The sequence below is a fragment of the Camelina sativa genome, chromosome 4, assembly GCF_000633955.1.
Source record: "Camelina sativa cultivar DH55 chromosome 4, Cs, whole genome shotgun sequence".
NCBI classification, from domain to species: Eukaryota; Viridiplantae; Streptophyta; class Magnoliopsida; order Brassicales; family Brassicaceae; genus Camelina; species Camelina sativa.
The window spans coordinates 19,668,845-19,681,259 of record NC_025688.1 but is presented as its reverse complement, the minus strand read 5'-3'; the positions used below and the strand labels follow the sequence as shown (position 1 = coordinate 19,681,259).

At 38.1% G+C, this 12,415-nt stretch overlaps 4 protein-coding genes across 10 annotated transcripts; 3 read left to right on the top strand and 1 right to left on the bottom strand.

Moving 5' to 3' along the window:
* LOC104781316 (protein LNK2) lies at nucleotides 1-3,782 on the top strand. Of its 4 annotated transcripts, XM_019244790.1 has the most exons (8): nucleotides 1-67; nucleotides 225-315; nucleotides 942-1,287; nucleotides 1,382-1,511; nucleotides 1,862-2,144; nucleotides 2,331-3,026; nucleotides 3,135-3,286; nucleotides 3,458-3,782. In XM_019244790.1, the coding sequence occupies exons 2-8, from the start codon at nucleotides 292-294 to the stop codon at nucleotides 3,780-3,782; spliced, it is 1,956 nt and encodes a 651-aa protein (XP_019100335.1). In that variant the 5' UTR covers nucleotides 1-67; nucleotides 225-291. The 4 variants fall into 4 exon arrangements, with proteins under 4 accessions (XP_019100335.1, XP_019100333.1, XP_019100334.1 ...); XM_019244788.1 differs by lacking the exon at nucleotides 1-67 and having other exon boundaries at nucleotides 88-315; nucleotides 942-1,290; XM_019244789.1 differs by lacking the exon at nucleotides 1-67 and having other exon boundaries at nucleotides 89-315.
* LOC104781314 (DNA-directed RNA polymerase V subunit 5C-like) lies at nucleotides 3,903-5,972 on the bottom strand. 2 transcript variants are annotated; one of them, XM_010505952.2, is made up of 4 exons: nucleotides 5,606-5,972; nucleotides 4,720-4,896; nucleotides 4,435-4,548; nucleotides 4,064-4,354 (listed from the first exon to the last, which is right to left on the bottom strand). In XM_010505952.2, exons 1-4 carry the CDS (start codon nucleotides 5,888-5,890, stop codon nucleotides 4,229-4,231), a joined length of 702 nt encoding a protein of 233 aa, XP_010504254.1. In that variant the 5' UTR covers nucleotides 5,891-5,972; the 3' UTR covers nucleotides 4,064-4,228. The 2 variants fall into 2 exon arrangements, with proteins under 2 accessions (XP_010504252.1, XP_010504254.1); XM_010505950.2 differs by having other exon boundaries at nucleotides 3,903-4,548.
* Nucleotides 6,321-9,257, top strand: LOC104781313 (F-box protein SKIP5). Of its 3 annotated transcripts, none has more exons than XR_002037745.1 (5): nucleotides 6,321-6,591; nucleotides 7,221-7,365; nucleotides 7,454-7,532; nucleotides 7,955-8,095; nucleotides 8,439-8,497. XR_002037745.1 is itself a non-coding variant. In XM_010505949.2 (5 exons), the coding sequence occupies exons 1-5, from the start codon at nucleotides 6,423-6,425 to the stop codon at nucleotides 9,042-9,044; spliced, it is 822 nt and encodes a 273-aa protein (XP_010504251.1). In that variant the 5' UTR covers nucleotides 6,327-6,422; the 3' UTR covers nucleotides 9,045-9,257. The 3 variants fall into 3 exon arrangements, 2 of the variants coding, with proteins under 2 accessions (XP_019100332.1, XP_010504251.1); XM_010505949.2 differs by lacking the exon at nucleotides 7,955-8,095 and adding an exon at nucleotides 8,675-9,257 and having other exon boundaries at nucleotides 6,327-6,591; XM_019244787.1 differs by lacking the exon at nucleotides 8,439-8,497 and having other exon boundaries at nucleotides 7,955-8,365.
* Nucleotides 9,709-11,923, top strand: LOC104781312 (uridine 5'-monophosphate synthase). The gene is made up of 6 exons (XM_010505948.2): nucleotides 9,709-10,579; nucleotides 10,691-10,774; nucleotides 10,928-11,010; nucleotides 11,095-11,182; nucleotides 11,267-11,521; nucleotides 11,613-11,923. Exons 1-6 carry the CDS (start codon nucleotides 9,791-9,793, stop codon nucleotides 11,742-11,744), a joined length of 1,431 nt encoding a protein of 476 aa, XP_010504250.1. The 5' UTR covers nucleotides 9,709-9,790; the 3' UTR covers nucleotides 11,745-11,923.

Sequence of the window (12,415 nt, the reverse complement as noted above, 5' to 3'; positions counted from 1 at the left end):
TGTCCACTGTGTGTTGTGTAACTCCTTTTTTCTCATATCCACCCATGAAGAAGGATTCTGAATCAAGGTTTTTGAGAAAGCTTCATCCTTTTCAGTTTATTTTTAATCGGTTTATAAAAAAAAAAACTTTTGTTATTATAAGGATTTACGTTATCCGACTTGTTAATCTTTTTTGTTTTTGTTTTTTTTTTTTCTGAATGTTTTGGTTTTTTTCCTTGGTGGAGTCGGCGATGTGTGGAGCAATCAGGGAGCTTCATATTGGGTCTGTGATTCGATTTTGCTTCTCGAGAAATGTTTGATTGGGAAGAAGAAGAGGTAAGTTCTCATCTTTTGTCTTATATCCGACTCTTGTGTTGAATTAGTATGATTTAAGGATCGGTTTTGAATCGCTCGTCCTGTAATTTATGAGTTTTCTTGTTGTATGCTTCTCCTCTGAATTGCCCTGCTCTGTGTATGTGATTGCAATGATTACGTACCACCATGCTTCTGTAGCTTTAAATTTCACTATTCACAGAGAGAAGAACGAGGTTTTTGGCTATAGTTCTGGAGATTCAATCGGTCAAGCTTTGGTCAACTGTTTTGACTGCATAAAAGAATAAAATTTGAATTTTGGTAGTTAGGGAAGGAGCCTCGGAGCTCAAGGGTATGAGAAGGAGCTTATCATTTGGAAGAGGGCTCTGCTAGCATTTTGTGTTACTTCCTGTTTTTTTTTTTCCTTGACAAAGTCACTGTTATCTAGTTTTATAGTCAAATTTCACTTTTCGATGATCAGTCAGTTTTATCTTGTGGGATTAGATGTGCCTATGTGTCAATGCTTTTTAAGCTGCTCTTGATCATGTTCTTACATCTTTATATATTCCTTGAGTTTTGGTCTCATGTAGATGGCCGATACTTGCTTGTCCCTGATCCCTATTGTTTATGGTCTTACCCTATTTTTTCAGCTTACTAATATGATATGGGGTGATAACGGTGAGACAGGCGACCATATTGTACCTTTTAAAGTAAAAAGTGAACAACTTAACAAGAAGGAACAGAGTGAAGAATCTAAGACAGCTAAGCCGGCTGAGCAAAAGATAACTGGGACTACAGTTGACCTCCATGATGATGATAAACTGGGGAGCAGTTCGGGTCATAATGTTGATGCCGGGATTCCTCAGCCAAGTTTCTGTATGACCTCATGGCCAGTTGACTCTTCGCTATCTAATGCCAGAAAAGATGATCCAGATTCGAGTGCGACTGAACTTTCAAAATGCTTAGCTGAGCCAGCTATATATGATTCATCAAGAGGTGGTGTGTTTCTTGAAAAACAGTGATGTTTTGATTGGGTACGTTCTTTCCGTTCTAATCATTTTAAAGTTGTGTGCTCACCCTGTTTTACCAGAGAAAACGTCTGAACTTGCGAAAGGCCCCGATATTTTTCATAGCACTAATGAGAGTAAAGAGCAAGGTGATTTTGATGAGTACGGTTGGGCCAACATTGGTAGTTTTGATGATCTTGATCGAATGTTCAGGTAAAACTATTTCTCATCCTGACTGAGCTACGTAGTAACTTTTCAATGACGTACTCCTTTTGTTCCATGTATGATGTGTTATATGCTGAACTAAATTCGTAACACAATCTTCAAGAACTGACAAGATATCATGTTGAAAGGAATTAGGTGAAATTAATGACAAAATCACTAGCTCCCTTATTTCATGTGTACAACTTATTTGAAAAATATGTCAAGTTGCTTCATTTGTAGAACGGGCACTAACTTGTCGCTCCACCATCTGAGATACACATTGCTAAACATCAAAGAAGATTACTTATGCACGTCGGCCTCCATCTAACACAATATCCTCACAAGTGATGATTTTGCAGCAATGATGTCCCTATATTTGGCGATGGCAGTCTCAGCGGTGCTGATGAGTTGTGGTCTTCTTCTAAAGATGTATCCAATAGTCCAAAATCGTTATCATCAATTTTGGACCCTCAAGATCTAGGACTGGATATTAGAACTGAGTTTGAGAAACAAGAGAACCAGCAATTTCCAGTGACTGGAAAAGCCAATGGTCTGTCATCCCAAAGTGTACCGAGTGTACATGCAACCCTAAAAGCTGAGCAATATCGTGAGAACAAGGGTCAACACTCAGTTCAAGACCAGGTACTATGCTTAGCAGACTGCTGCATATTGCTCATATGTTTATGATAAAGTGAATGAAAGTATGTGCATAGTTCACTTCTGTCATTGCAGATCGGTAGCATGACTTATGTTTTCAAATTCTTAGGCATTCTAATTCGTACAGCTTTACTGAGACTTCTTCGTTTCATTTCCTTTTTTTCTGACCAGCCATATCAACAAAATAAAATGATGAAGTTTACGAATATGTCTGGGAGTTCTGAGGAAGGGGCATTTCAAGATCTGTACAGTCAGAGAACTCCATCCAGGAATTCACGTAGAAAATTTGTAAATCAGTTGGCACCGCCACGATCCTCTTTGATGGCTGTTAATCTGCAGAGGGAGTCTCAAGGTTCTGGGACATCACATTATTCACATATGCCAAACCAATACATGACTACTGCTTTTGGTAATCTTACCAATCCATATTCTAGTGTGCCTGTTCTTTCGGCCGTTCAGCACCCTGATCTTAAGAATCAGTTGATGCATCCTTCCTACGATCCTGCTACTGCTACCTCCGTAAACATGGCACCAGATATCTCTGCACGGCCTTCAACAATGACACCACAGGAAAAACTAGAAAAACTAAGACGCAGACAGCAAATGCAGGCAATGCTTGCAATTCAGAGACAACAACAGCAATTTTCTCAACAGGTGCCTGTAGTAGATCAATCCATTACACAGAACTCTCTCCAAGATATCCCACTCCAGTTTGTCGACAAAACTAATCTCCAAGGGATAACTACAATGCCTTCATTTGATCCTAATTCATCTTTGGAACAAGATGATTCTGGCAACTTCACTGCTGCTATTGATAATTCTGCAGAATTCTCGGTTCTTTATCGGCTCCAGGATGTTGTAGCAAAGGTACCCAAATGATCGATTGGCTTACATGAGGACGCATATAATACTCCTACGGTACTATGTAGGTGACCTTTATGTTGGGAGTGACTAATACTCTTTCCTGTCCTGCAGTTGGATATGGGAACAAGGACTTGTATACGGGATAGCTTATTCCGGTTGGCTGGTAGCGCAGCTCAGAGACACTACACTAATGATACAGCCCACAGTAACAAGACTAGCCAGGATGACCAGGAAGTTATTCCCAGAGAAAAATCCAGATATAGGTAAGAAAGTCTGTGCATATCAATCGTTATGGTATACTTCGTATTAAGATAGTGTAAACTACATGCATACACTTTTGTACATGTGGGTTAACCTTTTATAAATCATAAATGCTACCCGTTCAGTATCAATATCAAATTGTGGTTTACTAACTCTTGTATTTGATATTACAGATATGCTGGGATGCCAGACACAGAGGCGGTAACCAATCCCACAGACAGAACTGTGGCTCATTTGCTCTTTCATAGGCCTTTTGATATGCCGGCGGCAAAACATATGGAAGGACCAGAATCACCAGCTTCTTCAAAGATGGGAAGTGAAGAAAAAGGGATTTTTCCTAAATGCAGCATACGAGAGAGTCGCTTAAATAAGCAGAAAGCTCAAGAGGAAGGACCTACAGATTCACTTGCATTAGGGAATGCACCCAACTCTGGATCCAGTTGTACTGTTGGTGAAAGGGATGTTGAAGAATCCCAAGGAAACAAAAGAAAGTTGTGAAATTTAGAAGGTTATTAATTCCTTACTATTCTCTATAATTGCGCCCATACACCCAGTAATAGAGCTTGCGGATTTATTGGTAACTAATACTCAGGTGTTGCTTTTGTTTCAATCAGTTTAGGTTGCCGGTTAGAGGAATTTCAGCAGACTAGATAACATCTCTCTGCGTTTCGTGAAACATTCTCATCATTGCTCCTTTCTTGTGAAGCTCTTAATTCATGTAATTAGATGTTCTTTTACACGTACCTCCATGACAACTACATTTTGGAAAACTCGTGTAGTTTGCTAAGTTTTTCCACATTCAAAACCAAAGTCGATCTCTTATTACAATTGTAAGCAAACATGAAACACCAAGGACAAATAACTACTGATTTCAGGAGAAGAATTAGGAAAGAGAAGGAGTGTCTCAATTAAACTTGGGGTAGCTGCAATGAATTTGCCTTTCTTCAGACGATGCATCTGTAGGTGACAAAAGACCCAACCGGTTCTTTACTGTATGTAATCCTCACCACCTGTTTTATCTTCAATCCATAGTACCTGACGAAGCTGTCACTCTCCTGCAAATAAGGAAGCTGAAATGGAGAAAAAAACATCCATTAAAATAGGGATAGGATACACAATAGATGAAGCTTTGTCCAGAATTGAAACAGACATGTTTGTCCTCAAGTGCATGCTTCTTCAGCAATTGTTCTTTCTCCTTTTTGGTCAAAACCTCAATCTTTGGCTGCTGAATATGCTTTGTGATGTTGACCAACAAATCTCCTATCTGTTGGTACATTAAATAAGTGTTAACATGTGTTCAGACAATAATGTATTTTCCAATTCAGGTCTGAAGTTCATGACCCTCAATAGGATACCATTCAAGACGATCCGGGCTATAATGTCTCATCATGTAGGAAAATGGATAACTCATAACTGCTTACCCATAACTACTTACCGGGAAAGTTTCAACTGTAAAAGGGAAGGTTGTCAATTCCTTCTGGGCAAAGTGGTTCATTTTGCTCTGTAAAATCAGAATCATAGCACGCACGCCTACATTGTTGGAAACCTGACTATGAATGGCACGAAATGTTTTCACGGTGATTGGTTCAGATTCCATGAACACAACAAGGATCTGCATAAAACCAATTCAATAACCTCAATGAGAAACAGATAAAGCATGAGAAACTGTCTGGTTACATTCTCATCTCAACTAACTATCCAAACATAACGTTATAATGACACCTAAACCCTAAAATGCTGCAATCATTTCTTATTATAAAGTTATAGCAACCTCCCACAGGATACATACACGAGCACCATGTGAGGAACCTTACTGGTATAACAAATTTTCTTGGTCCCCAAGGGAAAAATCTTTAGTCCTTGAGCTTTTCCAAAACATTTACCAAAAGCTCTAAACTCAACAGAACAAGACGAAACGCAAACTATATATCTATGGAAAGACATCATTTCCCCTTACTTCCGTACACAAATAACAAGTAAAAAGATATCTGATTAACCCCTATAACTTCTCACTAGTATGATCCTCAGGCGTTTAATAGTGTCATAGAACCAAAAAGTTGAAACCTTTTGCAAAATTTCATCTCTTTGAAGTCAAACCCAAACCAAAGTTAAACCCTAAATCGAAAAAAGTCGAAGCAAACTCAAGCTGTAGACCCAAAAACCGAGAAAAGTTTAAGCCTTTTGCACATTTCCCCCCTCTTTGAAGGTGTTAGAACCCAAAATCGAAAAAAGTTGATGACTTTTTCAGATTTTCATCTATCTCAAACCAAAAACTTAGACCCAAATCGAAAAAAAGAGGTGAAAAAGAAAAAAGCTGAAACCTTTTTCCTTGGATCTGAGCGAAGAGGCACGCAGATACGGAGGCGTTCAAGGTCTGGCTTCTCACCAAAAACAGAACGAAACTCAGAAAGAGAGAGAGACAGCTCAGCTTCGTTAACTTCGTAGCCTCTGTCACGAAGCATCTCAAAAGCTGTCGTGCGAGCCAAGTAAAACCTCTTGCTTTCGACCCCTCCGTCGTCCACAGTCTTCCAAATGCAGTGGGTTCTTTCGTTAACCTTCGACTCACCATTTTCACAGCACCCTTCTTCGGCCATTTTCACCTCCATTTTTCGTCTGTCGATTCGAGAGAATTTTGCAGTTTAGACTTTAATTAGAAGAAGAGACTGGGCAGAGAGAGAGGTTTGTATGAATTTGTCTTGTCACACAACTCACAAGAGAGAGTGTGCTTTGGGCCTTTCCTATTTTTTTTATTGGCCTCATCAAAATACATCTGGACAGTCCATTGCATTAAACAACCAACGGTTACGATTTCTCTATTTTTTCTCAATTTTACTTTTAAGAAAACTCCACAAAAATCATAAATAAAAACTTTGAGAAAGTAATTTTTTTTTATAATTTTGCATATATATATATTTTTCTTTTTTTAATTACAAAAACATTAATGAACAAAAAAAAAGCAAAACAATCTTAACCGAAGTCATAAGTTCTAAAATAGTTATGTTTTTAATTGGACCGGACATATAAAGTTATAAACAATGTCGAGATGACGTCAGTTTGGTAATTGAGTCGGCTGATATTAACGAACAATTACCAAACTACGGCGACGACAAAGGGCTCGTGCTTCTTCGTAAAGCGGCCATGGAGATTCATGAGATCTCAACAAAGCTCAACAAGGAGAGGCCTCCCAAGAGAATAGCTCAACCGAGGATGAAGAGACGAATGAAATCTGATGATTCCCTCACGTCTCTTAACAATCTTGACGATGGTTGCCTTATGCATATCCTCAGCTTCCTAGCTCCAATTCCTGGTAAATTTGGTTTCTTTTTTCGCATCTATGAATTGGGGTTTCTGATACTTTTGCACTTCTGTGTTCAATTCTGCTCTGAATCGTTTCTTTGTTGATGTTGTTTGTGATGTTTCTCCCCATTTGATCTCAATTACAATTTCACCAATTATGGCCAAATTAACAACTTTTAGACTTTGGAGATACTAATCAGATCATAATTGAATCCAATCCGTGGTATAATCTCACTCAATTTCTATAACAAATGCTCTGTTCATCTTGACTTGGTCTCTGATACAACAGTTCTGTAGTAATGTAACACTATTTGTAAGAAAGCTTTTTGTCTTTGTATTGAATTGCTATGTTTTGATCTGTATTGTGTTGTGTGAAGCTTCGAAGATTTAATATATACTTTTTTTTTTAAAGAATGATCCGTTCCTCTTGATTTGGGTGTGATACAACAGCTCTATAATAATGTTACACTATTAGTAAGAAAGCTTTTATCGTTGTATTGAATTGCTCTGTTTTGATCTGTGTTGTGTTGTGTGAAGCTTCAAAGATTTCATTTTTTTTGTTTGCATGATTGACTTGGGAATTTGTTGCGTATTACAGTCTATTTCAGTGCAGTTTGTGTATCTCTTCTGAGTGTGCAGATAGGTATAACACAGCACTCGTTTGCCACAGATGGCGATATCTGGCGTGTCATCCTCGCTTGTGGCTCCGTGTTGACCGTTTTGTTAAGGATTTAACTCAGCCTGGAGTTTTCCGCAACATTGAGTCAGCGGTATCTGCGGCAAGGTTTGTGATATTTACCTTATTATGCTCTGTAACAGTTCTTCATTATTCGTAGAAGGGTCTTAAAACCTGACCAAATTTTCACCTCTAGACCCGGCGATACCATTTTAATTGGAGCCGGTGGGAATCATCACGTTTCTAATATTCAGATTAAAAAGCCTCTTTGCCTGGTATGTTTTTGAAGGATTATATATGTCTAGTGTAATTTCTTGATATTCATGGAGATTTTTGCATTTCCATGTTATATCTCTTTCGTTTTTCCATAACTTTCTCTAGAAATGCCAATGTGAATTGGTCTACTTTCACATGTTTCTTCACAAAAATTAGGATTTTATCTGAGTTCATCTATACTATTAAATTATACCAACATCTGTATAGTAGATGTTTAATATCCAAAAAATATGTGAACGTATGTATAGTCACATATCTATTCTCATGAGAGGATGGAGATCCATTCCATGCGATAGCTCTCGGCATCTGAGATCAATATGCATGGAAGAGAACAATGCTACATTTAGGTACCAAAATAGAAATGAAAGAAAACTTATGCATGCACACAGTTACTTATATCTCACATATGGAAACTATGCAGGAGCTGTTTGTAATTGAGACACTTCTAATGAATGTTAAAGAATTAGAATTTGATAACTAAAATTCCTTGACCATGGTGAGAACTCGAAAAAGAATTCAGTTCGACTTCAAAGTCTTGCATGCATTTGCCACCTGCCTCTCGGTAATGTTCCTCTTCTCATATTGGGCAATACATGGATAGAGGGTAAGCTGTAATGAAGCTATTAAAAGTAGAGCTTGGTGTAGGAATTAGGATGAGCAGATGGAGTTGCAGAATTAGATATGATAGTGATTTTATCAGGATTGTACCGAGGCGCACCATAGAACAGTACACCTCAGTGTGGATTAGGGGCTGGCTTATTAGTGTCCTTAGTTTCAATTAAGTGGAAGACTCTATGCCTTGAGGCTGAAAGAGTTCATTTTCATAGATGGATGGTATGATGTTGATGCACAAGTCCCAGTGTTCATTATTAGTTTCAGTTTTATATTATCTTCTCTATGTTCAGGTTGGTGGAGGCGAGATTCCCGATGAAACTACCCTCATCTGTTCTCGTGGTTCAGACAGGTTTGTTGATCATATTCCCTTGACGTCATTTCCTCTCTGCAGTTGTTTTTTAAAATCCTTCTGGGAGGTTTTAGCTTCTTAAAAAGTTGCTGCTTAAGGCATTTCAATGTTTGTTACATTTTATTACGAAGAAGAATCTTTGGTATACGGCTTTTTGTTGTTGGGTTATTTGTGCAGTGCCCTGGAATTGCTATCGACCTGCAAGCTTGCGAATTTAACAGTGAAAGCCGAGCTCGGCTGCTGTTTGCTTCATAGGAGTGGAAGGCTAACGATTGATGGATGTGTGCTGCAATGTGAAACAAACCCTTTGGATCATCTCTCATACCCAATCGTAAGCACTGCTGGAGATGAAGATATCTTGGGCCATGTAGAAGTGGATGAAACCGTTGTTGAAAAGATCAGAGGAAACAGCGTAACGGTTTTGCAGACAAGGATCGAGGGAGGTGCAAAGGCTGTTTCGACAAGCGGAGACTTGGTCCTGCAGCGTGTTCGAGTCATGTATTCTAAGGCTTACCTCTATTTCTGGTTTGATGTAGATTATGAATGATCTTTGTTGCTTTTTTTTTTAATTAGATTACTACTATACCCTTTCTATAATCTCACAATCTGTAACATTAGTAATCTGTGATGATGATGGGAAATGATCCATCTTCATTTGTACTTTGTGGTTTCCTCTTAAGACCGGACAGGTCTTCTTGTTGTATGCTTATGTTAAGAATAATGTCCCTTTTTAGGGCGAATTCAGTTTCAATTGGATTTATTCATGTTGTCTCAGTGTACCTTTTTGTAGTAAAAAAAAAAGTTTTTATTTTCTCTCACAGGTTTCTTGAATTAATGGATTTTGAAATGACATAAACAATTAATCTACTAAAATTTATTTTGAATTTTTAGCTTACAAAAAGTATAATTTTATATATAGTGAAAAAATAAAGATCTAAATGATTGGGAAATTAAATGCCTTGTGGATTTGATAATCTTCAATTTTATTATAAAAGATTCAGTACATGAGAGTTTATCTTAATATATGATAAAATTAGCATAAAAGTATAAATATGAATATGAGAAAATTTACCAAGATATTTACATGATTTCTTTTCAACAAAGTTCCCTAATGATTTATTGTAAAAAAAAAAAAAACAGAAACAGAAAAAAAAAACATAGAAACCCAAAAATAAAACAAAACCTAAAGTATATAAAAGCCAACACTGTCCAGTGTGCAGTCGTTTCTAAAGTCTCAACTCCTCTCCTCTCTCAAAAGCCATCGAATCCAATACCAAAAGCAGAAGAAGAAGCATGTCAGCCATGGAAGCACTGATTCTCCAGCTTCACGAAATCGGCGCCGTGAAATTCGGAAACTTCAAGCTCAAATCCGGAATCTTCTCTCCGGTTTACATCGACCTCCGTCTCATCGTCTCATACCCTTCCCTCTTAACACAGATCTCTCAAACTCTCATCTCTTCACTTCCTCCTTCCGCGACCTTCGACGTAGTCTGTGGTGTACCTTACACTGCTCTCCCTATCGCCACCGTTGTCTCTGTCTCCAATGGTATCCCTATGCTTATGCGCCGTAAGGAGATTAAAGACTACGGAACATCCAAAGCCATTGAAGGTATCTTCGAAAAGGATCAAACTTGTTTGATAATCGAAGATCTTGTAACCAGTGGCGCCTCTGTTCTCGAGACTGCTGCGCCTCTTCGTTCTGTTGGGTTAAAGGTTAGTGATGCTGTGGTTTTGATCGATAGGCAACAAGGTGGTAGGGAGAATTTAGCGGAGAATGGGATTAAGCTTCATTCGATGATTAAGTTGACGGATATGGTTAGGGTTTTGAAGGAAAAGGGCAAAATTAAAGAGGAGGATGAAGTGAATTTGCTTAAGTTTTTGGAAGAGAACAGTAGGGTTAGTGTTCCAAGTGTGGAGAAAGCAAAGCCGAAGCCTAGGGTTTTAGGATTTAAGGAAAGGTCTGAGCTTTCCAAGAATCCGGCGGGGAAGAAACTGTTTGATATTATGTTGAAGAAGGAAACTAATCTCTGCTTAGCTGCTGATGTTGGAACTGCTGCTGAGTTGCTTGAAATCGCTGAGAAGGTTAGAATCATTTTGTATTTTGATTCTTCTGATTGAAATTTTAAGACTTCTTCATATGAATTACTATGTTTTTAGTGTTGCCTGATTTCAAATGTTTGTGTGTTTATGAAGGTTGGACCAGAGATTTGTCTCTTGAAGACTCATGTTGATATTTTGCCTGATTTCACACCTGACTTTGGTTCTAAACTCCGTGCGGTAAATACTTTGCTTACACACATCTGTTTCTTTGATAGGTTTAGTTACTTTAAGTGAAGATTGTAATCTCTACAAATAAGCATGAGTCTCATGTCTGTTATTGTTCAGCTGGTCTGCAATATGTCGTTGATCCATTGTTTATGGTTACTTTAGATTGCAGACAAGCACAAATTTCTCATCTTTGAGGATCGCAAGTTTGCAGACATTGGTAACACTGTCACAATGCAGTATGAAGGGTATTTTTTCTACATTATGTCACTTAGCCTTTATTCAAGTCTTTTCGAGTTTTCGTGTGCCTGATTCTTCTGGTTTGTTCGCAGAGGCATCTTTAAAATATTGGAGTGGGCTGATATTATAAACGCTCATATAATATCGGGGCCAGGAATCGTGGAGGGCCTGAAATTGAAGGTAAATTTCATTTCTCTTTCTAACCTGATGATTACTGATTCTTTTGTTTTAATAATCTTTTGTTGCGTTCTTATATGATTGTAGGGTATGCCTCGTGGTAGAGGTCTGCTTTTGCTTGCTGAAATGAGCTCTGCAGGTAACCTTGCTACAGGAGACTACACAGCAGCAGCTGTGAAAATCGCAGAGGCTCATTCCGATTTCGTGATGGGATTCATCTCGGTGAATCCTGCTTCTTGGAAATGCGGATATGTGTATCCGTCTATGATTCATGCAACGCCTGGTGTTCAAATGGTGAAAGGTGGTGATGCACTTGGTCAGCAGTATAACACTCCACACTCTGTGAGTCTCTCTCCCCCCTACCCAACTTTTACATCCATAGTTAGCATTCTAGTCGGTATCTAAGTACCGATTGCTCTTTTGCTTATTTCAGGTGATTACAGAGAGGGGAAGTGATATTATAATCGTGGGACGAGGAATCATAAAGGCAGACAACCCAGCAGAGACGGCTCACGAGTATAGAGTTCAAGGCTGGAATGCATACTTGGAGAAATGCTCTCAGTAGATTCCAAACTGAGATATGCCTGAGGTTTTTGATTATGTGTTCTAGTGCTATAAGATTGTGCTAGTATTGTGTGACTTCTGTGAGGATGGATTTTAAAGACTTATGTCTCGTTGATTGTTCTTCACTTGATCACATTTCTCAATAATAATAATAAAGTGACGCTTGGAGAGTTGATCTCATATGATGTGTACGTTTTCGATTGTCAAATTGTGTTGGTCTCATAATATCTGGATCCTTTGGATTTGGCTGTAGCTGTCCAAAAATGTTTAAAATCTATAAAACTCAAACCACTCGATGGATTCCAAACACTCTCTACGTGCTTATCTTCTCTTCTTAAAAGTGAATTAAGAGACTTGAATTTGATCACCTTCTCCCCACTGGTGTTCTTTCGTGTTTGCTACCTGCGTAATCCATTTACGAACGTGTTTGTTGTAATTTACGGATTAAAGAAGTACACGTAGGATTAAAGGAGTACACGTGTAGCTATATTAGTGGTTAACGAGCCACCGGTGAAAGGTATAAGAGATTTAAAAAAATCATAAGCCCTAATTTATTAGTCACTTTTTGTTCTTCTTATTATTGATTTCGTGTTTTGGCTGAGAGAGAGCTCCGAAACCAGAAAAAAAAAAAAAAAAAAAAAAAAAAAAAAAAAAAAAAAAAAAAAAAAAAAA

What these genes read in the sequence shown, in the direction of transcription:
- LOC104781316 (XM_019244788.1), top strand. Translation starts at nt 292, where the DNA reads ATGTTTGATTGGGAAGAAGAAGAG. An exon ending in TTGATTGGGAAGAAGAAGAG is followed by an intron (nt 316 to 941) that starts GTAAGTTCTCAT and finishes CTATTTTTTCAG; the next exon opens with CTTACTAATATGATATGGGG. An exon ending in AACACTCAGTTCAAGACCAG is followed by an intron (nt 2,145 to 2,330) that starts GTACTATGCTTA and finishes TTTTCTGACCAG; the next exon opens with CCATATCAACAAAATAAAAT.
- LOC104781314 (XM_010505950.2), bottom strand. Translation starts at nt 5,890, where the DNA reads ATGGAGGTGAAAATGGCCGAAGAAGGGTGCTGTGAAAATGGTGAGTCG. An exon ending in GCTCAGATCCAAGGAAAAAG is followed by an intron (nt 4,897 to 5,605) that starts GTTTCAGCTTTT and finishes GGTTTTATGCAG; the next exon opens with ATCCTTGTTGTGTTCATGGA. An exon ending in TTACAGTTGAAACTTTCCCG is followed by an intron (nt 4,549 to 4,719) that starts GTAAGTAGTTAT and finishes ATGTACCAACAG; the next exon opens with ATAGGAGATTTGTTGGTCAA.
- LOC104781313 (XM_010505949.2), top strand. Translation starts at nt 6,423, where the DNA reads ATGGAGATTCATGAGATCTCAACAAAGCTCAACAAGGAGAGGCCTCCC. An exon ending in CTTCCTAGCTCCAATTCCTG is followed by an intron (nt 6,592 to 7,220) that starts GTAAATTTGGTT and finishes CTGAGTGTGCAG; the next exon opens with ATAGGTATAACACAGCACTC. An exon ending in TCAGCGGTATCTGCGGCAAG is followed by an intron (nt 7,366 to 7,453) that starts GTTTGTGATATT and finishes TTTCACCTCTAG; the next exon opens with ACCCGGCGATACCATTTTAA.
- LOC104781312 (XM_010505948.2), top strand. Translation starts at nt 9,791, where the DNA reads ATGTCAGCCATGGAAGCACTGATTCTCCAGCTTCACGAAATCGGCGCC. An exon ending in GTCACAATGCAGTATGAAGG is followed by an intron (nt 11,011 to 11,094) that starts GTATTTTTTCTA and finishes GTTTGTTCGCAG; the next exon opens with AGGCATCTTTAAAATATTGG. An exon ending in TGGAGGGCCTGAAATTGAAG is followed by an intron (nt 11,183 to 11,266) that starts GTAAATTTCATT and finishes ATATGATTGTAG; the next exon opens with GGTATGCCTCGTGGTAGAGG.